Source organism: Zea mays, chromosome 7 (genome assembly GCF_902167145.1).
Source record: "Zea mays cultivar B73 chromosome 7, Zm-B73-REFERENCE-NAM-5.0, whole genome shotgun sequence".
Lineage (NCBI taxonomy): Eukaryota > Viridiplantae > Streptophyta > Magnoliopsida > Poales > Poaceae > Zea > Zea mays.
The window spans coordinates 184,180,406-184,205,883 of NC_050102.1; the positions used below are offsets into that span (position 1 = coordinate 184,180,406).

Here is a 25,478-nt window from a genome sequence, read left to right on the forward strand (position 1 = left end):
AAGTTTGAGTCAAACTTTAAAAACCTCGGCTGCCAAAACCTATCGAAGTTTATTCTAGTTCTAGGAGCATATATGTTGGTGTGTCTCGGCGTTAGCACTTAGCACCAAGCAGGTCCATACAAATCTTCTCAAACTGGAGACGGACATTGCTAAGTGGCACTATCGTTGTATGTAGAGATGGCCAAACGGGTGGTCCTGTGAAACGTTTTGGGCTCGGCTCACTAGGCATGGTCAGAAAACTAGACCGGATCAACTAAGGTTATGGGCTCATTTCCCTATCTGAGCTTGGCCCGCTGCGGATATAAATGGGCCAGTCTGATAAGCACGAAAAAAGCGGGCTGAAACGAGCTAAACGGACAGGTAAGCACGATTTACTATAAAAAAAATGTGTTTAACTGGCTTGAAGTAAACGGGTCGTGTCGAGCTAGCCCAACATGTTTAATTTTCTGTCTAGATCTGACTCGCTTAATCATGATGCGGTCCGGGCCTTATAAAAACGGACCGGTCGGGCTCGTACCAGACAAAAAAAAAAGTGCTTCGAGCCGCTTTCTATATGAAACCGAATATATACAAACTAAAGAAGTTAGCTAGCCTAGGGAATCTGAAGTGGGGTGGGAGGAGGAGCCATGGGGAAGCGGCGCTGAATGCGCAACGAACCCCTCGTCCTCCTCGTCGCTGACACGGCCGGCCCTCCTCCACTCCTGCCGCCAGTCCAAGTCCTGAAACGCGGCGCGCCCGCTCGTGAACCGCCTCATCTGGCCGAGACCCGCCGGAGCTGGAGCCGCCGCCGCCGCCGTCGCGCCGCCGTCGCACTCTTTGCCGTTACCGACGAGGCCGTCTGCCCTTGACCGAGGACGCGACCTGCCGCGCCGGAAGAACGACAGCCGCTTGACGAGCGAGCCTCTGGGCTTCCCCTCCGCCGGCGCCGGCGGCAGCGGGCAGGCGCCGCCGCCGTTCTTGCCGCACGGGTTGACCTTCCTCTGGCGCCTGGAGTTGCTCCGCTTGATCTGGCCGATGCAGGACACCTTGGGCGACGACGGCTCGGGCGTCATGTACCCGGACCGGTTCCTGCCTCCGCCGCCGCGGGCCTCCGGCGGGACGATGGAGACAATGGGGCCCGAGAAGCCGTTGCGGTGGTTGAATGAGGACCTGGTCCCGACGCTGGCGGACGGGAAGGTGAACGAGAAGAAGGCGACGGTGGACTTGAGGAAGGAGGCCAGCCCGCCGCCGGTGAAGCTCCTTGACCTAGCGTGCTTCTTCTGCTTCTGCTTCTTCTCCATGGAAAATGGAACCAACTCGATCGGCTACTTGTTGCTCGCGCTGTAGCTTAGCTGATTGTTCGTGAGACCTGCAACTCGGTCGATGCCTCCGCTAGCGACGTTCTCGAGAGGCGCTGTATATATATACGGGTTGAACTCCGAAGGTTTGGATATATATTGTACCGGTTGCTCCTCAGATTCATGAATATTGTTGAGTTTTGTGAAATATAAGATTTGAATGGATATTGATATCCTAAATAAACAACTTTAACTACATAGATATGGATAAATATAAGATGAGACAGAGGATGAGTCGCGTCGCGTGTGGCGCGGTGAAACAGTTGGCGCTAGAGCAGCTGACTCCTGGAATATAAGGATCCCTCTGGCATCGTACGGTCGCGCACGCCCAGGCCCACGCTGTTGTTTCCACTACCGATTTCTTTCGGCCCAATTCCCGCACTAGGCAAGAGTTGACCACGGAAGCCCTCAAGCCCATCATCCGTCCACCAAACATGCAGTCGCATTTGCCAATCGTGCGTAAACGACATGTTACTGTACTCTATTCAGAACCTAATATGGGTATACCAGGCTAGCTCGACTTTAACCTCACACGTAACTTAGTGTTTAAAAATAAACAATAATTATATTTAATAAATATCTTAATACATATTTATATGATATATATTAAAAATCGTAGCAAAGTATGGACAACTGGCTATTAATATATAAAGGTTCAAGTACTAAAACTATATTTTACTACAAGTATTTGTAAATATATTTTATTATATTAATTTGATAATATATTGCTTTTTATATATTCTAGTACATAATAAATTATAATTTAAAAATAGATATATTGATAGAGTAAATAATGGAGTACATTTGTGTATAATTAATAACTTTAATAGTTTAATCTCACGATGATCATAGTAAAAAGTATGTCTGTGTATTAGTTTTTGCTAACGTACATTCAGTTTATCGTAGGAAAATCATTCGTCGTCCACTCGTTTATGTAGAGAGGCCGATGCGAATCCAGCTGTCAGGCAAGTCGCTAGCTTGTTCTCTGCTACGTTCAGAAATGGGACAGGCACTGTACGGCGCCTGCTACTCGTGGTAAAACTCAGAACAAGGTAGTGATTCATATGTTTCGCTTCCCGTTTCTAGTGAGCATTATATTATTGTTCCAAGACAATATTACACGACATAAAAAAAAACATCAGATCTCTCTTCAAGACACAAACTTTTTCCAGCCCAAATCGGCCTGCTCCAGGCTCTGTCTAACCTGTAGCCCGTGCCCCGTGTCTTAAGAAACCCCAGCGGCCCAAGGTTGGAAAAGCAACGCCCTCTTGTGCAAAATATTTAAATAAAAATATAGGTCACTGAGTACGCAAACATTGAACTGGCGAATCAAGAATTTGTGTAGTTCACCTAATCTACAAAAACAAGGTCAATGGGGGGAGGGGGGGGGGGGGGGGGGGGGGGGGGGGAGGCCGTATTTAAAGTCTAAAATGGGTTAACGAGACTGGAAACGTAAGATTGATTGATCTAGTCATCATATAACAATCTGTTTGTTGGTTTTCTTTACTTTTTTGACATAACTTACACTCCCTCCATTCTTGAATTAATTAATTTAAGCCAATTTTTTTTGTCAAGTTTGACCAAACATATACAAAAATACAACAACATTCATGACAAATTAATTATAAAGATATATCCCATGGTGTATCTAATAATATTAGTTTAGTGTCATAAATCTTGATGCACTTTTTTACAAATCTGGTTAAACTTTAAAAAGTTCAACTTAAAATTATTATTAAAAAATGATCCATCCAGTGACAGAGAAAATAATATATAGAGTATCTCTAACAGGGTGACTCAAAATAGTATATCCAGATTACGTCATGGTGTGTCGTGTAAGTATATGTTTTTTATAACAAAATTGTAAAAAAAATGAACTATTTTTTTATGAATTGAGCCATACATTTGAAGATAAAAATAATAAGGCACTGTTGAAATGCTCTAAGCATATATTTGCTTAGAAGTAAATCAAGGGGTGCCATATTTTTTAATGAAATGAAAATAGATATATGATTCAAATGATAGCCATACTCTTGGCCTCTACCTAAAAGTATTTGACAGAATGCGTGACCTGATAGCAGAAAAATATTTAGGTAAATTCTCGCTAGGCACTGGATCAATAAACTCGTGGATCAGACGCAAAAATCAGACGCAAGCAACAGACAGAGACAAGCCACCACCACCGTTTCGTTTCGTTTCGTTTCGTTCCGTGATGCCAACCACCTGCCGGCCGGCCCTTTTCCATTGGCGATCGAGCAAACGCGACTTTTCCAGCATCGTCAGCTCGGGACATGGTTCACGGCTCCGTCGTGACGACTATGCCGTCCCCTCGCCAAATTCGTCGTGCCCACACCGGACAAGGACGAGGGCTGCAGTTGCTCCGTGCCCATGCCCATGACGTGGCGGAGCTCGCCTACCCTGGCCTACAAGACCCGCACGCACACGTTTGCGTCAACGAACGAACACGACGCCGCGAGATTTTTCCGACCTAACCTTCCTTGCGAACTCCGCCACCGCGTCCCTGCGTTATAGGGCCGTCGACGACGACGGGTTGCGCGTCCCCGCCTCATTCGCGCGACCATGGACACGGACACGGACACGACGACGTCCACCGGCTCCCGCCTCCATCCCGCGGCCGGACATGTACGCTCATTGGCCGCCCGGGGCGCCGAGAGCCTCGTCACCTGCGTCTTCGCGACGGGTCAGTCGGTTCGTTAATAGCTGCTGCGCTTTTAGCCGATCCATTCATTTGTTCGCCGACCCGATGCTGCTGTGCTGCCACTGCCAGTGGGCACGGTCCTCGGCGCGATCACCGGTGGCCTCATCGGCCTGGCCACGGAGACGGGCGTGCTGCGCGGCACGGGCGTCGGCGGCATCACGGGCGCGCTGGTGTCCATGGAGGTCGTCGAGTCGCTGTGGCGCTCCGACGAGCCGGCAATCTGGAGCGTCGTCTACGTGGTCGGTGGCGCACGCTCCCACGCTTTCATTTCGCCGGCCGGGCCGCCCCGTACTCATTTCCTTCCTTGGTCTTGTGGTTTTCTTTCTTTTAGCTCGATGTCATCTGGAGCTTGCTCACCGGCCGCCTTGTGCGCGAGAAGGTGGACCCCGCCGTGCTCAGCGCCGTCGAGAGCCAGGTGCGTCCGCGCGCGCCACACAGTCACGGAGTCACCTCAAACCTTACTCTCTTCCATGGCGGCACGCCCTCGTCGGTTCCTGCAGATGAGCGCAGCGGACACACCGGCCTTGCATGCAGACCACGCCGACATCTTCGACACGGGCGGCACCAACGGCATGGCGAGGGTCGCCATGGACGCGCTCCCCGTCGTTAGGTTCACCGAGCGCAGCAACGTCGACGCCAGCGGCGAGCTCATCGCCTGTTCGGTTTGCCTCCAGGTACTCTACTGTTTAGCTGCTGCTGCTGCTACGTCCACACGCGCACTTCTGATGACTATCTCTATCTTTGCCTCCGCAGGAATTCCAAGCCGGCGACAGCGCGAGGAGCCTGCCGGTGTGCCGCCACACGTTCCACCTGCCGTGCATCGACGGCTGGCTGCTCCGGCACGCCTCCTGCCCCTTGTGCCGCCGCGCTGTCTAGGCCGCGCCCGTTCCTCTACCCTCAAGGATAGCCGCCACCAGAGCTGCTCTGACAAGCGACACCCGTTCCTTCAGGCTGTAGCCGTACGCACACTGGCAGCGTGATTTTTCTGTAGCTCATCAGATGATTCAGATGGGCGTTATGTAAACATTGGTTAATTTTTAACAAATGCAAGTGGTGCACATGGCGATGGCCACATACATACCTGACAGTCACATGGAACGAGCAGCAGCACAGCACAGCACCACAATAGATCGAATCCCCACCGATATCAAGCTAAAAGGATAATTACAAGCACAGCAGGTCGCCCACAAGAATGACCCTACTACCTTCAAGCAACCAACCAACCAAACCAAACAACATGGTACTCTCTACACGCTAAAATCAGACAAAGATTCTAGGGGCCCAAAAACTGGGCCAATGCAGCTAGCTAGGTCCTAACACATGCAGATTACCATCATCCACCACTATGTGAGCCTTCTCTGAATCCTTGCCATGGGCTCGGCCTAGGAGGTCTTCGTAGAGCTTCACCGAATCCTTCGAGAACTCAGCCAGCGACTCGAAGATGCTGGCGAGGCCGATCTTGAACCCGTTGAGAGTGACGTCGTGCGTGTCCCGCATGCACGCATGATGCTTCCCTTTCTCTGCCTCGATCCTCCTCTTTAGGAGGTTCAGCACCTCTTTCTTCTCCGACAGGTGCTCCATGCGCTGCTTGGCGTCTGTCTCAGGACTGTGCTCCAGAAGCTTGGTGCCTATGATCCTGTTCTCTGCCCTTTTGTAGGCGGTCAGCTTCTTGTCCAGCTCCTTTGCCAGGCTGTCCACCTTCCTTTTCTGCTGCTGCTCCTCTCCTTGCTTCAGCCATAGCACCCTCACGCTCCTGAGAAAATTCCTCATGGTGAACGAGACCCGCTTGCTCGGAAACTTGGACATTGTAGTGTACCAGTCATGGCACATCACAACTAGAGTTGGAGCACCAGCTCTATCTGGAGCAATCGACGAGATCCCCCGCGAGTACCGGATGGTGTCGGTCAGAACAAACTTGGATAGCCAGCCATCAAGAGCCTCGATATACGCTTTCTGAGCATTGAAATAGCTAGTAAAGCAGGATCTCCAGTTCCTCAGCTCAACCTCCAACTTCAGAGTTGCATGACGCTGTGCATCGTTGCAGAATTTGCCATAAGCAGGGCATGTAAATGAATTCACCTCGAACATAATCTGCCTCTGGGTTTCATGCGAGTCCACCATTATTTTCCAAGATTTTGTAAAGCTGCAGAGAGGCAGCCAATTCATCAGTACCGATTTGAAATGGAAATTGCATACATACAAACGGAGGATGGCTTACCCCTGCAACAGCTCGACGAGTTGTGGCTGCAGTTCCTCGTCCCGTAACTTTTGTATTCTATCAGATATGGATTCCGCTGCTCGTAGAGAAACCCAGATTCTTGTGTACAGGTCTCTAACAGTTGTCCTGGTTTTTTCAGCACAACGCAGCTCTGAACCTTTGGCATCTTGGTTCCTCAGCTGAACACATTTCTTCTCATAGGTTTGTCGGATTTGATCTATAACCTGCCACAGGATTGAGCTCAAATCGTGTCAACACAGATGTACAAGAAATCAATACCACAGATTAGCTTGTTGGACCACCCCCTACGATGGCTGCTCAACAGTGAGGCCAAAGATTAAGTTATAAATGGACATAAGAAACACATTCTAGTCATTAAATATTGCGAAAATATACCATGTGCTCGCAATTTCGGAAATGTCAGATCATCATGGGTTTATATAAGGAGACATCACACAACTAATCCCCTGGCTCAAATAACCAGTAGCAGGACATGGCGAAAGAGGTGTGGCTACTCAACCAGAGAATAATGGAATTCTATTATCTATGCTACCAAATAAACTGTAAAAGGACTCCAACAAACGCAGAGGCCAAGAACTCAGTGAAAATTCAAGAACAAAACCCACCTTAACTTCTTCATAAAGTTTCTTCTCCCAAGCATACAGTCTCCCTAAAGTCTGTGAGTGACTTCCTGACTTCATTCCACCATAGTCTTCGAATATATCACTCCTAGTTTCACTCTTGTCTGTCCATGACAAACTATTCGAGCTCGCTCCCAGCTCGCTCCTGTAGGATGAGGATACAGATGATGGAGAGCGATGCCATGTGATGGCGTGGATTATTTTTGACGAGTTTTCTGCGCAAGAACAGAAATTGTAGAGTTAATATGATTATTCAAAGGCATTAGAAATATACTATCAACTAATAAAGTTATTAGCTATTGCCAAGGATTGCTGGTACCAGCAAAACCAAGACTCCAAGAGCTTCTTACACTCATATATATTGTTCTATCTTCGCAACAGTACAGACTCATGATGCTCGTCATCAAGCAAGCATGGCTTTATCCTTTTGCAGCCTAAAAGGATCGCTTTTTTGCAATGGAGCACAGCAAGTACCAGCATCGAACTGGCTATGCAAAATGACCCATGAAATGACTGCAAAGCGGAAAACATGATAACAAATTGGCAGTGGACGGCTATTACATCAGCCAGGAATATTTAAAGGCACTTTTAAAAGACATACGGTCTGTCTATACTCCAGAGGCGCAGGGGGGGTCCTAAAATAAGAACAGTAATCTCATTCCATTCCATGGCATCTTGACTCGTGAGTTCTCAACTCCTGATTGAGTATAAAAAGGTTTCACCCAACTAGGAATAACAAAAGGGCTTCCTTGGATAACATATTCGTCCAAACGAAACGACTCGAAACTCGCAGCTTTATTGCGATTTCCAGAAACAGCAAAAGGGATTTTTTTTTTACCACTGCGGCACCATGTTTGTAGCACAGATCGAGCATGCTGCAACGAGAGCGAAATCGGTGGAGGAAAAGCAATAAAGGATAGACCTTTGAGGTCGGGGACGCGCGTGGCTGCTTCGAGCATGGCAGACACCTCCTTGCCTGCCTCGGCGGCGGCCGCGAAGAGCTCCTCCACCTCCTTGAGCGCTGCGAGCAGCTCGCGCCCCTGCGGCGCCACGGCCACCTCCAGCCCGCCGTTGTTCCCCGCCATCTCGCACGCATCTCTAGCCTCCTCTTGGGGCGTCAAGACTCCAAGTCCAAGAGAGGGCTGTGCCTTTGGGGGCTTGGTTTCCGCCGCCGCCGCCGCCTTCGCCCCCTCCTCTTCCTCCGCCTCCTCCAGTTCGGGGATGCCCTCTCGCTCCCTGACCGCTCGCATCTCCTCGTCGCTGATGGCCGCAGCCACCTCCTCCGTCCCGTAGAACGGGTTAAAGAAGTCCCAGCCGCCGACCGGCGACGCCGCAGGGAGCGGTGGCGGTGGCGGCGTCACCGCCGGGGGTGCGTAGTAGTACGGGCACTCCATCTCCGGCGTCTGCACGCCGCCGTCCCCATCTTCCTCGGCGGGCGGTGATGCCGGCGCCTCCTCTTCTTCCTCCCCCTCCTGCGGAGGCGGCGGCGGCGGCGTGGCGAGAGAGGGAAGCCCCTGCACTTGAACCTGCGTTGGCTTGGGGGAAGCCGAGGGCGAGCTGCTGGGGGTGGGGAGCGTGATGAGGATCGGCGCAGGCGCGGTGTGGCGCGCGACGAAGACGTCGAGTGCGTCGGCGACGGAACGGAGAGCCGCCGCGTAAGCGGCGTGCGCGCCGGCCAGCGCGAACCGGCGGTCGGCCGCCGCCTTGATGAGGCGCTTCCGGTCGCGGCACACGGCCACGGGGTCCCCGCCGTCGCCGCTCCCGCCGGCGGCAAGGCGGTAGGCGGCGCAGTTCCCCATCGATAGCCAAGGTTTAGCGCAGGGTTTAGAGTGGAGTAGGGGGGAGTGAGGATGGGTAGTCAAAGTCAAAGCAGCGGGGGGGTGTGAGTCAGGTGCGTGGTGGAGAAGAGTGAAATTTTGTTGGTCGTGGGGAGGAGGAGGGAAGGAGGCGCTAAATTCTGGTGATGATGGCAGGGGAATCTTTGCGTGATTTGTTATGTGGGGCTGAAGATTTGTGGTTTGTGGGGTTGGGAGGAGTGATGACCCATTATATTGAGGGAGAAATCGCTACGCTCACACGGTGGAATGCTGCTGCAGAAATTGCTATGAACAAATTTATCGGCTAGTTCCTGTGCCCGACTGCCCTCAGACACAGAACCGGCGCCGGCTCCCACACTTCCGCCACGGACAATCGATTGGCCCGGCCGCATAAAAGCTCGCCATGTTTCATCGTTTCAGGCAGCACAGCACAGCGGCCGCATGGAGCTCGCTCGCCGTCGCCGGCCGGCTGCGGTTCGTTCCATCATTGCGCTGCGGTTCGTTCCATCCTTTTGATGTGTGTTGCGGCAGCCCCAGGACGGGACGGGACCCTAAATGGCTTCTGTTTTGTTGGCAGGGCATGGGTCTTGCGGTTGTTTAGTCCGGCGAGCGGCGAGCCCTTGTTTGTATTGTATTGTATGCACCCCCCATGTGGATGTGGTGGGCGACACGAGAAGTGAATGAATTTAGGCCCCGGTTTTGTGGAGCCGCGAGCCCTGAAAATCGTCCCTTTGTCTTGGCAACTCCTCGTTCGTTCTCGGAACGTTGACCTTGGCCTGCTCTGCTCCACCTCCAAGGGGCGAAGGGCGGCTCTCCGGCTCCGGCCGGCCGTCCGTTGGGGTCTACCAGTACGTATGTATGCCTACTCCTCTAGGATTACTGTACTCGCGTCGCACGCCAGTGTATGCCATCGGGGTCGGTGGCTACGGCTGCTCCTCTCTCTCTCTCTCTTCTCGACTTGTGCTTCGTGCGTGACCGTGACCGTGACCGCTGTCGCCGCTGCCGTTGGCCGTGGCCCACGCGCGCGGTCTACCTGCCTGCCGCACGCCACCGTGCCGTGCGTGCTCTGCTCCAGCGCCACAGCAGCTGCCTGCCTGCCTCCTGCCTTGCCTGCCTGCTGCTCATTCGTCAAACGGGGATGCAGTCAGTCACCCTACGCCGCGCCAGTGCACGCCGCCAGGAGAGCACACTGACACTGCTCCTAGGGACAACTAGTTTTATTACCACCACAAATATTTGCATGCTTCCATTAAGGAAAAGCTTATACAGTTAAGGGGTGTTTGGTTTGCCCCTGCTAAAATTTAGCTCATATCACATCGAATGTTTGAACCTCCGTTTCGGGGTATTAAATGTAGTCAGATTATAAAACTAATTTCTCAGCCGAAGATTAAAAAGTGAGACGAATCTAGTACAGTTGGTTGAGTCTATATTTCATACTACTATTTGAAAGTCAAACGTTTGATGTGACCCGGGCTAAACTTTAGTCCATAGAACCAAACACCCCCTTAGTCATGAGCTTCTTACACGAGGAGGTGGAGTGATGTGAAAGCCAACATGTCCTAGTTTCAAATCTAAGCTCCGACAAGGAAATTTATTTGTGCGTGTTCCGTTGTCCCCATTGTGTGTTTGGTAGATACAATATTTATACTGGTTCTAGAAGAACGTTCCTACACCCAGTGTTCAGCGGCTCGTGCTACCGTCACATTTGTTGCTTAATGCTCATAGTAGGGGTTACAAGTGCGTTAGACAGGGATAGCTCCCAAGTCTCTTATGCGTGGGAGACCAAAATACTACTGGTGTTATAAGCTAAACCTTTAACGTCATGGTGGCTCACACCTTGGCTCCGACCTTTGGGTCTTCTTGTCTCGTCAAGCATGTGTCGTCTGTGAATCATCTAGGCCCCTTGGTGATGTTTTGGTAATTAATTACAACCATATGTGGACTAACAATTTTTTTATAGAAACAAAAATGCATGTTGGATCACATGGAAAAGGGCATTGTCGAAAATGAAAGTCGCCTAGAGGAGGGGTGAATAGGCAAATCTGAAATTTATAAAGTTTAAGCGCAACTACAAGCCGGGGTTAGCGTTAGAAATATAATCGAGTCCGAAAGAGAGGGCGAAAAACAAATCGCAAGCAAATAGCGAGAGTGACACGATGATTTGTTTTACCGAGGTTCGGTTCTTGCAAACCTACTCCCCGTTGAGGTGGTCACAAAGACCGGATCTCTTTCAACCATTTCCCTCTCTCAAACGGTCACTTAGACCGAGTGAGCTTTTCTCCTCAATCAATTGGGACACTTAGTCCTCACAAGGACCACCACACAATTGATGTCTCTTGCTTTGATTACAAAGATCTTGGAAACAAGAAATGAGGAAGAAGAAAAGCGATCCAAGCGCAAGAGCTTAAAGAACATGGGCAAAACTCTCTCTTCTAGTCACTAATTGCTTAGAGTGGAATTGGGACTTGGAGAGGTTTTGATTCAATCTAATTGTGTCTTGTATTGAATGCACTAGCTCTTGTATTTAATGTGTTGGCTGAAAACTTGGATCCCTTGAAGTGTGGTGGTTGGGGGGTATTTATAGCCCCAAACTCCAAAGTGACCGTTGGGGAGGCTGTCTGTCGACGGGCGCACCGGACAGTCCGGTGCGCCAGCCACGTCACGCAACCGTTGGGGTTCGACCGTTGGAGCTCTGACAAGTGGGGCCACCGGACAGTCCGGTGGTGCACCGGACAGTCACTGTTCACTGTCCGGTGCGCCTTCTGGCGCCTGCTCTGACTCTGTGCGCGCCGTCCGCGCACTGTTCATGCACTGTTCACTTTTGCAGACGATCGTTGGCGCTGATAGCCGTTGCTCCGCATGGCACACCGGACAGTCCGGTGAATTATAGCGGAGTGGCTCCCCAAATTCCCGAAGCTGAGCAGTTCAGGTTGATTCGCCCTGGTGCACCGAACACTGTCCGGTAGCACACCGGACAGTCCGGTGCGCCAGACCAGGGCTGCCTTCGGTTGGTTTTGCTCCTTTCTATTTGAACCCTTTCTGAGACTTTTTATTGGTTTGTGTTGAACCTTTGGCACCTGTAGAACTTATAATCTAGAGCAAACTAGTTAGTCTAATTGTTTGTGTTGGGCAATTCAATCACCAAAATCATTTAGGAAAAGGTTTGACCCTATTTCCCTTTCAATCTCCCCCTTTTTTGGTGATTGAAGCCAACACAAACCAAAGCAAATATATAAATGCAGAATTGAACTAGTTTGCATAAGGTAAGTGCAAAGGTTGCTTGGAATTAAACCAATTTATATTTTCATAAGATATGCATGGATTGCTTTCTTCATTTTAACATTTTGGACCACGCATGCACCACTTGTTTTGTTTTTGCAAATGTTTTGGAAATTCTTTTTCAAAATCTTTTTGCAAATAGTCAAAGGTATATAAATAAGATTTTGAGAAGCATTTTCAAGATTTGAAATTTTCTCCCCCTGTTTCAAATGTTTTTCCTTTGACTAAACAAAACTCCCCCTTAATGAAATTCTCCTCTTAGTGTTCAAGAGGGTTTTACAAATTGGAAGAAGATCAAATATTTTAGATACCAATATCTGAAAACCTCTTCTTTAAAATGTACCAATTGAGATAGAATTTCTTTGAGGAATACTAATTTGAAAATACCAATTGAAAACAACTTTTCGAAATTTTTTGAAATTTGGCGTGGTGGTGCGGTCCTTTTGCTTTGAGCTAATACTCTCTCCCCCTTTGGCATTAATCGCCAAAAACAGAATCTTTAGGGCCCTTTTTCCAACTCTCTCCCCCTTTGGCAAGTAATATATGAGTGAAGGATTATACCAAAGTGAAGAACGATGCAGAGTGACGGCGAAGGGTTAATAACTTGATGGAGTGGAGTGGAAGTCTTGTCTTCGCCGAAGACTCCTTTTCCCTTTCAATCTATGACTTAGCATAAAATACACTTGAAAACACATTAGTCATAGCACATGAAAGAGATATGATCAAAGGTATATGACTAAGCTATGTGTGCAAAATATCAATCAAAATTCCTAGAATCAAGAATGTTTAGCTCATGCCTAAGTTTGGTAAAGGTTTTCTCATCAAGTGGTTTGGTAAAAATATCGGCTAATTGTTCTTTGGTGCTAACATACGCAATCTCGATATCCCCCCTTTGTCGGTGATCCCTCAAAAAGTGATACCGAATGGCTATGTGCTTAGTGCGGCTGTGCTCAACGGGATTATCCGCCATGCGGATTGCACTCTCATTATCACATAGGAGAGGAACTTTGGTTAATTTGTAACCATAGTCCCTAAGGGTTTGCCTCATCCAAAGCAATTGCGCGCAACAATGGCCTACGACAATATACTCGGCTTCGGCGGTAGAAAGAGCTACAAAATTTTGTTTCTTTGAAGCCCAAGACACCAGGGATCTTCCCAAGAACTGACAAGTCCCTGATGTGCTCTTTCTATCAATTTTACACCCTATCCAATCAGCATCTGAGTAACCTATTAAATCAAAAGTGGATCCCTTGGGGTACCAAAGGCCAAACTTATGTGTATGAACTAAATATGTCAAGATTCGTTTCACGGCCCTAAGCTGAACTTCCTTAGGACCGGCTTGGAATCTTGCACACATGCATACGGAAAGCATAATATCCGGTCGAGATGCACATAAATAAAGTAGAGATCCTATCATCAACCGGTATACCTTTTGATCTACGGATTTACCTTTCGTGTCGAGGTCAAGATGCCCATTGGTTCCCATGGGTGTCTTGATGGGCTTGACATCCTTCATCCCAAAGTTGGTGAGTATGTCTTGAATGTACTTCGTTTGGCTGATGAAGTTACCCTCTTGGAGTTGCTTGACTTGAAATCCTAGGAAATACTTCAACTCCCCCATCATAGACATCTCGAATTTTTGAATCATAATCCTACTAAACTCTTCACAAGTAGATTTGTTAGTAGACCCAAATATGATATCATCAACATAAATGTGGCATACAAACAAATCATTTGCAATAGTTTTGGTAAAGAGAGTAGGATCGGCTTTTCCGACTTTAAAGCCATTAGCGATAAGAAAATCTCTTAGGCATTCATACCATACTCTTGGGGCTTGCTTGAGCCCATAAAGCGCCTTAGAGAGTTTATACACATAGTTAGAGATACTCACTATCTTCAAAGTCGGGAGGTTGCTCAACATAGACCTCTTCCTTGATTGGTTCATTGAGGAAGGCACTTTTCACGTCCATTTGATAGAGCTTAAAGCCATGGTAAGTAGCATAGGCAAGTAATATACGAATTGACTCAAGCCTAGCTACAGGTGCATAGGTTTCACCGAAATCCAAACCTTCGACTTGTGAATATCCCTTGGCCACAAGTCGGGCTTTGTTCCTTGTCACCACACCATGCTCATCTTGCTTGTTGCGGAAGACCCACTTGGTTCCTACAACATTTTGATTAGGACGTGGAACAAGATGCCATACCTCATTCCTCGTGAAATTGTTGAGTTCCTCTTGCATCGCCAACACCCAATCCGAATCTCTTAATGCATCTTCCACCCTGTATGGCTCAATAGAAGACACAAAAGAGTAATGTTCACAAAAATGAGCGACACGAGATCGAGTGGTTACCCCCTTATGAATATCGTCGAGGATGGAGTTCACGGGGTGATCTCGTTGTATCGCTTGGTGGACTCTTGGGTGTGGCGGTCTTGGATCCTCATCATCTTTCTTGTCTTGATTATTGGCATCTCCCCCTTGATCATTGTCCTCCTCTTGAGGTGGCTCTTCTTGATCTTCATTTTCATCATCTTGAGCTTGATCCTCATCTTGGGTTGGTGGAGATGCTTGATTTGAAGATGATGGTTGATCTTGTGCATGTGGAGGCTCATCTTATGTAAGCGATCGGGCCGAATAGGTCCATGTGAAGTAGCTCAAGCGGCCTATCGGTCGTCATGATGTTCTTGTGTGGATGATGAACACCAACTTGCTTCCCTGCTTGACATGCGCTACAAATCATGTCTTTCTCAAAATGAACATTTGTTAGTCCCAAAATGTGCTCTCCCTTTAGAAGCTTATGAAGATTTTTCATCCCAACGTGGGCTAGTCCGCGATGTCAGAGCCAACCCATGTTAGTCTTAGCAATTAAGCAAGTTTTGAGTTCAGCTCTATTAAAATCAACTAAGTATAGCGGACCCTCTAACACTCCCTTAAATGCTACTGAATCATCACTTCTTCTAAAGATAGTAACACCTATATCCGTAAAAAGACAATTGTAGCACATTTTGCATAATTGAGAAACAGAAAGCAAGTTATAATCTAAAGAATCTACAAGAAAAATATTGGAAATGGAATGGTCAGGTGATATAGCAATTTTACCAAGTTCTTTGACCAAACCTTGATTTCCATCCCCGAATGTGATAGCTCTTTGGGGATCATGGTTTTTATCATAGGAGGAGAACATCATTTTCTCCCCAGTCATGTGGTTTGTGCACCCACTTTCAATGATCCAACTTGAGCCCTCAGATGCATAAACCTACAAAACAAGTTTAGGCCTTGTTCTTAGGTACCCAAACGGTCTTGGGTCCTTTGACATTAGAAACAAGCACATTGGGTACCCAAACATAAGTCTTTGAGCCCTTGTGTTTGGCCCCAACATATTTGGCAACTACTTTGCCTGATTTGTTAGTTAAAACATATGAAGCATCAAAAGTCTTAAATGAAATGTTATGATTATTTGATGCAATAGGAGATTTCTTTTTAGGCATTTTAACATGGGTAGAACGCCTAGAGCTAGAAGCCTCATTCTTATAAATAAAAGCATGGTGAGAAACAGAATGAGTCTTCTTAGCATGAATTCTCCTAATCTTATCCTCAGGATAACCAGCAGGATATAAAATATAGCCCTCGTTATCCTGAGGCATGGGAGCCTTGCCTTTAACAAAATTAGACAATCTTTTAGGGGCATTGAGCTTGACATTGCCTCCCTGTTAGAAGCCAATGCCATCCTTAATGCCAGGGCGTCTCCCACTGTAGAGCATGCTTCTAGCAAATTTAAATTTTTCACTTTCTAAGTCATGCTCATTAATTTTGGCACTAAGTTGAGCTATGTGATCATTTTGTTGTTTAATTAAGGCTGGGTGACCATGAATAGCATCAACATTAATGTCTCTACATCTAGTACAAATAGTAACATGCTCAATGGTAGATGTAGAGGGTTTGCAAATATTTAATTCATCAATCTTAGCATGTAACATGACATTTTCATTTCTAAGATTGGAAACAATATCATTGAAAACATTTAAGTTCTTAGCCTTAGCAATTAATTTATCATTCTCAGTTTTAAGGCTAGAAATCGATTCATTTAATTTGTCAATCTTAGCAAGTAAACTAGCATTATCATTTTTAAGATTGGCAAAAGAATCATCACAAACATTTAACTTTTCAACCTTAGCAATCAATTTAGCATTCTCAAATCTAAGGTTGGAAATAGTGTCATGGCAAGTGCTTAGCTCACTAGTTAAATTTTCACATTTTTCTACCTCCTGAGCATAAGCATTTTTAACCTTAACATGCTTCTTGTTTTCTTTAATAAGGAAGTACTCTTGGCTATCCAAGAGTTTGTCCTTCTCATGAATAGCACCTATCAACTCATTTAATTTTCCCTTTTGTTGCATGTTTAGGTTGGCAAAAAGGGCAAGTAAATTATCCTCACCATCACTAGAGTTCTCCTCATTACTAGATGTTGCATATTTAGTGAGGCTCTAGATTGTACCTTCTTTTTGCCGTCCTTTGCCATGAGGCACTTGTGGCCGACGTTGGGGAAGAGAAGACCCTTGTTGACGGTGATGTTGGCGGCGTCCTCGTCGGAGGAGGAGTTGGTGGAGCTCTCATCGGAGTCCCACTCCCGACAAACATGGGCATCATCGCCCTTCTTCTTGTAATACTTCTTCTTCTCCTTCCTTCTTCCCTTCTTGTCGTCGCCCCAATCACTATCACTTGATAATGGACATTTAGCAATGAAATGACCGGGCTTACCACACTTGTAGCAAACTTTCTTGGAGTGGGGCTTGTAGTCCTTCCCCCTCCTTTGCTTGAGGATTTGGCGGAAGCTCTTGATGATGAGTGTCATTTCCTCGTTGTCGAGCTTGGAGGCGTCGATGGGGAGTCTACTTGATGTAGACTCTTCTTTCTTCTCCTCTGTTGCTTTGAAGGCAACGGGTTGCACTTCGGCTGTGGAGGAGGCGCCTCGCTCGATGATTTGTTTGGAGCCTTTGATCATCAACTCAAAGCTCACAAACTTTCCTATAACCTCCTCGGGGGACATTAGCTTGTATCTAGGATCACCACGAATTAATTGAACTTGTGTAGGATTGAGAAATACAAGTGATCTTAGAATAACCTTGACCATTTTATGGTCATCCCATTTTGTGCTCCCGAGGTTGCGCACTTGGTTCACCAAGGTCTTGAGCCGATTGTACATGGCTTGTGGCTCCTCTCCTTGGTTGAGCATAAATCGACCGAGCTCCCCCTCGATCGTTTCCATCTTGGTGATCTTGGTCACCTCGTCTCCTTCGTGCGCAGTCTTTAGTACGCCCCAAATCTCTTTGGCACTTTTCAACCCTTGCACCTTATTATACTCCTCTCGACTTTGAGAGGTGAGGAGTATAGTAGTTGCTTGGGAATTGAAGTGTTGGATTTGGGCGACTTCGTCCGCATCATAATCTTCATCCCCCACGGATGGTACCTGTGCTCCAAATTCAATAATGTCCCATATGCTTGTGTGGAGTGAGGTTAGGTGATATTTCATCATTTCACTCCACCTAGAATAATCTTCACCGTTAAAAGTCGGTGGTTTTCCTAATGGAACGGAAAGTAATGGAGTATGTTTGGAAATGCGAGGGTAGCGTAAGGAGATCTTACTAAACTTCTTGCACTCATGGCGCTTAGAAGTGACGGACGGTGTGTAGGAGCCGGAGGTGGAAGGCGACGAAGAATCGGTCTCATAGTAGACCACTTTCTTCATTTTCTTCTTCTTGTCGCCACTCCAGTGCGACTTGACACGAGGAGGTGATTCCTCCCTCTTCTTGTTGCCGGACTCTCCCGATGGAGCTTTCCCCTGGCTTTTGGCGGACTTCTCGCCGGTCACCATCTCCTTCTTGGCGTGAGCTCCCGACATCACTTCGAGCGGTTAGGCTCTTAATGAAGTATCGGGCTCTGATACCAATTGAAAGTCGCCTAGAGGGGGGTGAATAGGCAAATCTGAAATTTATAAAGTTTAAGCACAACTACAAGCCGGGGTTAGCGTTAGAAATATAATCGAGTCCGAAAGAGAGGGTGAAAAACAAATCACAAGCAAATAGCGAGAGTGACACGATGATTTGTTTTACCAAGGTTTGGTTCTTGCAAATCTACTACCTGTTGAGGTGGTCACAAAGACCGGGTCTCTTTCAACCCTTTCCCTCTCTCAAACGGTCACTTAGACCGAGTGAGCTTTTCTCCTCAATCAATTGGGACACTTAGTCCCCGCAAGGACCACCACACAATTGGTGTCTCTTGCTTTGATTACAAAGATCTTGGGAACAAGAAATGAGGAAGAAGAAAAGCGATCCAAGCTCAAGAGCTCAAAGAACACAAGCAAAACTCTCTCTTATAGTCACTAATTGCTTTGAGTGGAATTGGGACTTGGAGAGGTTTTGATTCAGTCTAATTGTGTCTTGTATTGAATGCACTAGCTCTTGTATTGAATGTGTTGGCTGAAAACATGGATCCCTTGAAGTGTGGTGGTTGGGGGGTATTTATAGCCCCAACCACCAATGTGGCCGTTGGGGAGGCTGTCTGTCGATGGGCGCACCGGACACTGTCCGGTGCGCCAGCCACGTCACCCAACCGTTGGGGTTCGACCATTGGAGCTCTGACAAGTGGGGCCACCGGACAGTCCGGTGGTGCACCGGACAGTCCCTGTTCACTGTCTGGTGCGCCTTCTGGCGCCTGCTCTGACTCTACGCGCGATGTCCGCGAACTGTTCACGCACTGTTCACTTTTGCAGACGACCGTTGGCGCTGATAGTCGTTGCTCCGCATGGCACACCAGACAGTCCGGTGCTACACCGGACAGTCCGGTGAATTATAGCGGAGTGACTCCCCAAATTCCCGAAGCTGAGGAGTTCAGGTTGATTCACCCTGGTGCACCGGACACTGTTCGGTGGTGCACCGGACAGTCCGGTGCGCCAGATCAGGGTTGCCTTTGGTTGGTTTTGCCCCTTTCTATTTGAACCCTTTCTTGGACTTTTTGTTGGTTTGTGTTGAACCTTTGGCACCTGTAGAACTTATAATCTAGAGCAAACTAGTTAGTCCAATTGTTTGTGTTGGGAAATTCAACCACCAAAATCATTTAGAAAAAGGTTTGACCCTATTTCCCTTTCAGAAAGTCTTGGAGACTTGAAACATTGGTTGTGGATAAGGCGAAGGCAAATGTATAACATAGATTTTATTTTTGTCGGCCACTAGATGTTTAGAGAAGAAATTGACCGGATTAGTAGGCTAGATAGCCGTACTATTAAGAGGAGTTAATGACATTTGTCTGTGTGAAACTTAGTGCCTCAGAGAGCATATAGTATTTGCATTTACATGAGGACAGAGATAAAATCTTTTCATAAGAATGTTTGGAAAGAGACTAAGTATTGTGGGTCGACGGACCGTCCTGGCCAGGAGGCCGGACCGTCTGCAACTCACTCTAAGAGCTCTGAAGTGTGTCTACTCTGGAGTGGTCCAGAGTGTTTGCACACTGCCCGGGCCTTGGGGTCGGACCATCCGCCATTCTAACTAGATAAGTTGCAAGTTTGCACAAGTCCCTGTGTGCTTGTGCGGACCATCCGGCCAGGATCAGAGGATCGTCCGCATATGCCAAAATATATTTAGGCAGGGATTGTGTGTTTTTGGATGTTTGTACTAGGGTCTGTCTGGGGTTTCAGCCCAGACAATATTGATTCCCAGGCGACGGACCGTCTAGCCTTGGAGCGCGAACAGTCCGCCATGTAAAGTCCCTTGGAAAGTGCTCGGGTGCGTTAAATTGCCAAGTCTTGGACTGCCCAGCCGTGGGTGCGGACTGTCTGGACCTAGCTTTTCTGACAAATCTGATAGGTTTCAAATGGGAAAATAGTCGTTATTGTGTACGCTGGACCATCCGGCCTAAGGGCGTGAACCTTCCGCGTGTGCGCAAAAGTTGTGCTTCTTGGACATAATGGCTAGAAATGTGTGGGCTCTTATAAATAGAAGTGGTGCTAGTGTGTGAGAGCTATATTGGTCATTCCTAGCACACATTAAGCACATTTGTGATCCTCCAACTCACTCTCTCACACTCTTTGCTTGAGATCACATTCTATTGGGAGATTGAGTGTTCCTAGTGCATTTACATCATTTGGTGATCCTTGAGGCACTAGGTGGTACACTAAGCAAGCATCATCGACTTATTACTTTTGGAGGTTGACGTCTCCTAGATGGCTTGCTAGTATCTTGAAAGTCGCTTAGAGGGGGGTGGATAGGCGGAAACTGAAATTTACAACTTTAAACACACTACAAGCCAGGGTTAGCGACTTAGCGTTAGAACAAATGTCAAGTCCGGGAGAGAGGGAAAAAACAAATCAACCAAGAAGTAAAGCAGATGAACACGATGAATTGTTTTATCGAGGTTTGGTTCTAAAGAACCTAGTCCCCGTTGAGGTGGTGACAAAGACCGGGTCTCTTTCAACCCTTTCCATCTCTCAAACGGTCACCTAGACCGAGTGAGCTTTCTTCCTTGATTTCTCGGGTCACTTAGACCCCGCAAGGACCACCACACATTTGGTGTCTCTTGATTCGCTTACAAGGCTTTGAGAATAAGAATGAGAGAAAGAATAAAGCCAACCAAGCAACAAGAGCAACAAAGAAACACAAGAACGATCCTCTCACAAGTCCTAAAGCACTAGAATTGAATTGGGGACTTTGATCGGATCGGTGGCTTTGATTTGTGTCTTGGAGTGTTGTACTTTGCTCTTGTATTGAATGAGATGTGATGAATGCTTGGATGGTTGGAGTGGAGGTGGTTGGGGGGTATTTATAGCCCTCAACCACCAAATAATCGTTGGGGAGGGGCTGCTGTCGATGGGTGCACCGGACAGTCCGGTGCGCCTCCAGACGCTGTCCGGTGCGTCAGCCACGTCACCCAACCGTTAGGGTTCGGCCGCAGTCAACCGTTGGAGCTTTGTCTTCTAGTGGCACCGGACAGGTACTGTTCACTGTCCGGTGCGTCTCTGGCGGCTGCTCTGTCTTCCTTATAGTCTTTTCCCGTTTGCGAGGAATCTCCACAAGTTGGAGCCTCTCTCCCTTACAATATTGATCACAAAGAACGCACAAGAGTAAGGTTGGGAAGAGCAACACACACAAGACTCAAATACACAACACAATTACGCACACAAGTCACGACTTGAGCTCGAAACACAAACGCACGGAGTTCACAACTCAAATGGAGCTCAAATCACTATCACAAAGAATCGAATGCGTGAAGTTGGAGTCTTAGAATGCTTAGTGAATGCTTGGGTGACTCCTCCATGCGCCTATGGGTCCCTTTTATAGCCCCAAGGCAGCTAGAAGTCGTTGAAGACAATCTTGGAAGGCTAATCTTGCCTTCTGTCGTGTGGTGCACCGGACAGTCCGGTGCACCACCGGAAAGTCACTGTAGCTATCCGGTGCGTGATTGCCTTCCAAATAAGGCGCAGTCGACCGTTCCAGCTTTAGGCCCGATGGCGCACCGGACACTATCCGGTGCACACCGGACAGTCCGGTGCCCCCTGCCGACTGTTGGTGCGGACCACGCGTCGCCCGCGGATTGCGTGGCCGACCGTTGCGCTGGCGACCGTTGGCTCACCAGACAGTCCGGTGCACCACCGGACAGTACGGTGCACCATCAGACAGTCCGGTGAATTATAGCCGTACGCCGCTGATCTTTTCCCAAGAGCGGCCTTTTCACCGGAGACCAGCCTGGCGCACCGGACACTGTAAGGTGCACCACCGGACGGTCCGGTGTGCCAGACTGAGCTGAGTTTTGGCTGCACCGAGCCAAGTCTTTTTGGTTTCTTTTCTTCTTCTTTTCTCACTATTTCTAGCACTTGGATAACCATATTAGTACATAAAACAATTCACCAAGTCTAGAAACATACCTTTTTTCTTGAATTGCACTTCTCTCTTTATTTTGCACATTGGAACTCAATTAAATGTGTTGGACACTTAATCACCAAAACATTATAGAAATTGCCCTAGGGCACATTTCCCTTTCAATCTCCCCCTTTTTGGTGATTTATGCCAACAACAAAAAGCAACCAAAAGAAGTGCAACATCAATGCAATTGAAGACCAAATTGTTTTTGGCTATAATTTGGCATATTTGGATCGTTGTTTGCCACCACTTGGTTTGTTTTTGCAAATCAAATTCATTTTCCTATCTCTAAGTCAAACACGCTTGTTTGGGCACGAGGAGAGATATTCCAAGAGTAAAATTGATCAAGTGCCAAAAACTCCCCCCTTTTCCCGTAATCAAAATTCTCCCCCACAAGAGACAAAATTTTGCAATAGGAGTATTTTGGACAAATCAAAAGTTCTAACTCTATTGTTTTCAAAATTCACAAGTGGTAGCTGATCCATTTGCTTTGGCCTTAATTTCTCCCCCTTTGCCATTAAGCACCAAAACGGGATCATTTTTGGCCCTTTAACCCCATTGCCTCACCAAAAATGTCAATTAAGAGCAAAATGGCAATGAGAGCATAAGTATGAACTTGGAGGTGAGTACACTAATACCGGAGTGCAGTGGAAGTCTTTGCATGGTCCAAGTTCACCTTTCCCTTTCAATGCACCTTTGAGACTACATCAAGTATACTCAAACACAAAGGTTAGTCTCAAAGGGTCAAGTTGTAGCACATCTCCCCCTTAATATGTGCATCACTAGCAAATGGACTTGTGAGGTCCGGGGAGATCTTGTACAACTTGAGCACCACAAAGAAACGATAATGGATTTAAATGCATAAAGTAACATGATCAAAGGCATAGAACACATGTATGCTATAGATCAATCCAAGTATACTCTTCCTATCAACCTTGCATCCAGCATAACCGGAGTCTGAATATCCAATCAAGTCAAAGGTAGACCCCTTTGGATACGAGATCCCGAAGCAAGGCGTAGAAACTAAATATCTAAGAATTCGCTTAACGACCACAAGGTGACATTCCCTAGGGTCAAATTGATATCTAGCACACATGCATATGCTAAGCATAGTATCTAGTCTACTAGCACATAAATAAAGTAATAACCCTATCATAGACCAGTATGCCTTTTGATCAACGGACTTACCTCCTTTGTTGAGGTCGACATGCCCGTCGGTTCCCATCGGTGTCTTCGCGGGATTGGCGTCCTTCATCCTAATCCTCTTGAGAAGATCTTGAGTGTACTAGCACATAAATAAAGTAATAACCCTATCATAGACCAGTATGCCTTTTGATCAACGGACTTACCTCCTTTGTTGAGGTCGACATGCCCGTCGGTTCCCATCGGTGTCTTCGCGGGATTGGCGTCCTTCATCCTAATCCTCTTGAGAAGATCTTGAGTGTACTTTGTTTGTGAGAGGAAGGTGCCGTCCTTGAGTTGCTTCACTTGGAACCCAAGGAAGTAGTTCAACTCACCCATCATCGACATCTCAAACTTTTGAGTCATCACCCTGCTAAACTCCTCACAAGACTTTTGGTTAGTAGAACCAAATATTATGTCATCGACATAAATTTGGCACACAAACATATCACCATCACAAGTCTTAGTGAAAAAAGTGGGATCGGCTTTCCCAACCTTGAAAGCATTAGCAATTAAGAAATCACTAAGGCATTTATACCATGCTCTTGGGGCTTGCTTAAGTCCATAGAGCGCCTTAGAGAGCTTGAACACATGGTCAGGGTACATGTCATCCTCAAAGCCAGGGGGTTGTTCCACGTATACCTCCTCCTTGATTGGCCCATTGAGGAAGGCGCTCTTCACATCTATTTGAAACAACCTGAAAGAGTGGTGAGAGGCATAGGTTAATAATATTCGAATAGACTCTAGCCTAGCCCCAAGAGCAAAAGTCTCCTCGAAATCCAAACCTGCGACTTGGGCATAACCTTTTGCCACAAGTCGAGCCTTGTTTCTTATCACCACCCCATGCTCGTCTTGCTTGTTGCGGAACACCCACTTGGTTCCCACAACATTTTGCTTTGGACGTGGCACCAGGCTCCAAACTTCATTCCTCTTGAAGTTGTTGAGCTCTTCCTGCATGGCCAACACCTAATCTGGATCCTGCAAGGCCTCTTCTACCCTGAAAGGCTCAATAGAAGAGACAAACGAGTAATGCTCACAAAAATTAGCTAAACGTGAGCGAGTTGTTACTCCCTTGCTTATGTCACCCAGAATCTGGTCAACGGGGTGATTTCGTTGGATCGTCGCTCGAACTTGAGTTGGAGGGTCTCGTGGTGCTTCTTCCTCCATAACTTGTTCTTCTTGTGCTCCCCCTTGATCACGCGCCTCTTCTTGAGGAACATGTCCATCATATTGAGTTGGGGGATCCACCATTATAGAGGAAGATGGTTGATCTTGCTCCTGTTGTTCCTGTGGTCGCACATCACCTATCGCCATCGTGCGCATTGCGGTCGTCCGAACATCATCTTCATCTATGTCATCAAGATCAACTTGCTCTCTTGGAGAGCCATTAGTCTCATCAAATACAACGTCCCTAGAGACTTCAACCAGACCCAATGATTTGTTGAAGACCCTATACGCCTTTGTATTTGAGTCATACCCTAGTAAAACCCTTCTACAACTTTGGGAGCAAATTTGGAATGTCTACCTTTCTTCACCAGAATGTAACATTTGCTCTCAAATACACGAAAGTAATAAACGTTGGGTTTGTTACCGGAAGGAGTTCATACGAGGTCTTCTTGAGAAGGCGATGTAGGTAGAGCCGGTTTATGGCGTGGCAAGCTGTGTTCACAGCTTCCGACCAAAACCGTTCGGGCGTCTTGAATTCTCCAAGCATCGTTCTCGCCATGTCGATAAACATCCTGTTCTTCCTCTCTACCACACCGTTTTGTTGTGGTGTGTAGGAAGCGGAGAACTCGTGCTTGACACCTTCTTCCTCAAGATACTCCTCCACTTGCAGATTTTTGAACTCGGACCCGTTGTTGCTTCTTATCTTTTTCACCTTGAGCTCAAATTCATTTTGATCCCTTCTTAGAAAGCGCTTGAGGGTCCCTTGGGTTTTTGTTTTATCCTGCAAAAAGAACACCCAAGTGAAGCGAGAAAATCATCAACAATTACAAGACCATACTTACTTCCCCTGATGCTAAGGTAGGCAACGGGTCCGAAGAGGTCCATGTGAAGAAGCTCAAGTGGTCTTGATGTTGTCATCACATTCTTGCTGTGATGTGTGCTTCCCACCTGTTTCCCTGCTTGACAAGCTGCACAAGGTCTTTGACCTTGCCTTGGTTCCCATCTCCAAAATTAATCGTATCCTGGGAATCCTTGTTCTTGACGTAGGAGGTGAACATCTTCTTCTCCCCCGTCATGTGGTTTGTGCATCCGCTGTCGATTATCCAGTTAGATCCCCCGGATGCATAAACCTGCAAGGCAATTTAAGCTTGGGTTTTTGGTACCCAACTCTTGTTGGGTCCTACAAGGTTAGTCACAATAGCCTTTGG

General features: G+C 47.3%; 3 protein-coding genes across 3 annotated transcripts; 1 reads left to right on the forward strand and 2 right to left on the reverse strand.

Annotated features, from left to right (window-relative positions):
* Positions 1–467: 467 nt before the first annotated feature.
* LOC103633612 (uncharacterized protein At1g76070) lies at positions 468–1,477 on the reverse strand. The gene has a single exon (XM_008655331.4). The coding sequence runs from the start codon at positions 1,278–1,280 to the stop codon at positions 588–590; it is 693 nt and encodes a 230-aa protein (XP_008653553.1). The 5' UTR covers positions 1,281–1,477; the 3' UTR covers positions 468–587.
* A 2,341-nt stretch (positions 1,478–3,818) lies between these two features.
* LOC100284922 (RING-H2 finger protein ATL2B) lies at positions 3,819–5,113 on the forward strand. Its single transcript, NM_001157817.1, has 5 exons — positions 3,819–4,038; positions 4,126–4,295; positions 4,388–4,471; positions 4,557–4,730; positions 4,810–5,113. Exons 1-5 carry the CDS (start codon positions 3,918–3,920, stop codon positions 4,930–4,932), a joined length of 672 nt encoding a protein of 223 aa, NP_001151289.1. The 5' UTR covers positions 3,819–3,917; the 3' UTR covers positions 4,933–5,113.
* A 60-nt stretch (positions 5,114–5,173) lies between these two features.
* LOC103634448 (nitrate regulatory gene2 protein) lies at positions 5,174–9,013 on the reverse strand. The gene is made up of 4 exons (XM_020541220.3): positions 7,838–9,013; positions 6,901–7,130; positions 6,275–6,498; positions 5,174–6,199 (listed from the first exon to the last, which is right to left on the reverse strand). The coding sequence occupies exons 1-4, from the start codon at positions 8,712–8,714 to the stop codon at positions 5,359–5,361; spliced, it is 2,172 nt and encodes a 723-aa protein (XP_020396809.1). The 5' UTR covers positions 8,715–9,013; the 3' UTR covers positions 5,174–5,358.
* Between the last annotated feature and the right edge of the window lie 16,465 nt (positions 9,014–25,478).

Coding starts and splice junctions, on each gene's coding strand:
- LOC103633612 (XM_008655331.4), bottom strand. CDS start 1,280: ATGGAGAAGAAGCAGAAGCAGAAGAAGCACGCTAGGTCAAGGAGCTTC.
- LOC100284922 (NM_001157817.1), top strand. CDS start 3,918: ATGGACACGGACACGGACACGACGACGTCCACCGGCTCCCGCCTCCAT. Junction 4,039..4,125: donor CACCTGCGTCTTCGCGACGG/GTCAGTCGGTTC, acceptor TGCCACTGCCAG/TGGGCACGGTCCTCGGCGCG. Junction 4,296..4,387: donor TCTGGAGCGTCGTCTACGTG/GTCGGTGGCGCA, acceptor TCTTTCTTTTAG/CTCGATGTCATCTGGAGCTT.
- LOC103634448 (XM_020541220.3), bottom strand. CDS start 8,714: ATGGGGAACTGCGCCGCCTACCGCCTTGCCGCCGGCGGGAGCGGCGAC. Junction 7,131..7,837: donor GCGCGTCCCCGACCTCAAAG/GTCTATCCTTTA, acceptor GTTCTTGCGCAG/AAAACTCGTCAAAAATAATC. Junction 6,499..6,900: donor AACTTTATGAAGAAGTTAAG/GTGGGTTTTGTT, acceptor ATCCTGTGGCAG/GTTATAGATCAAATCCGACA.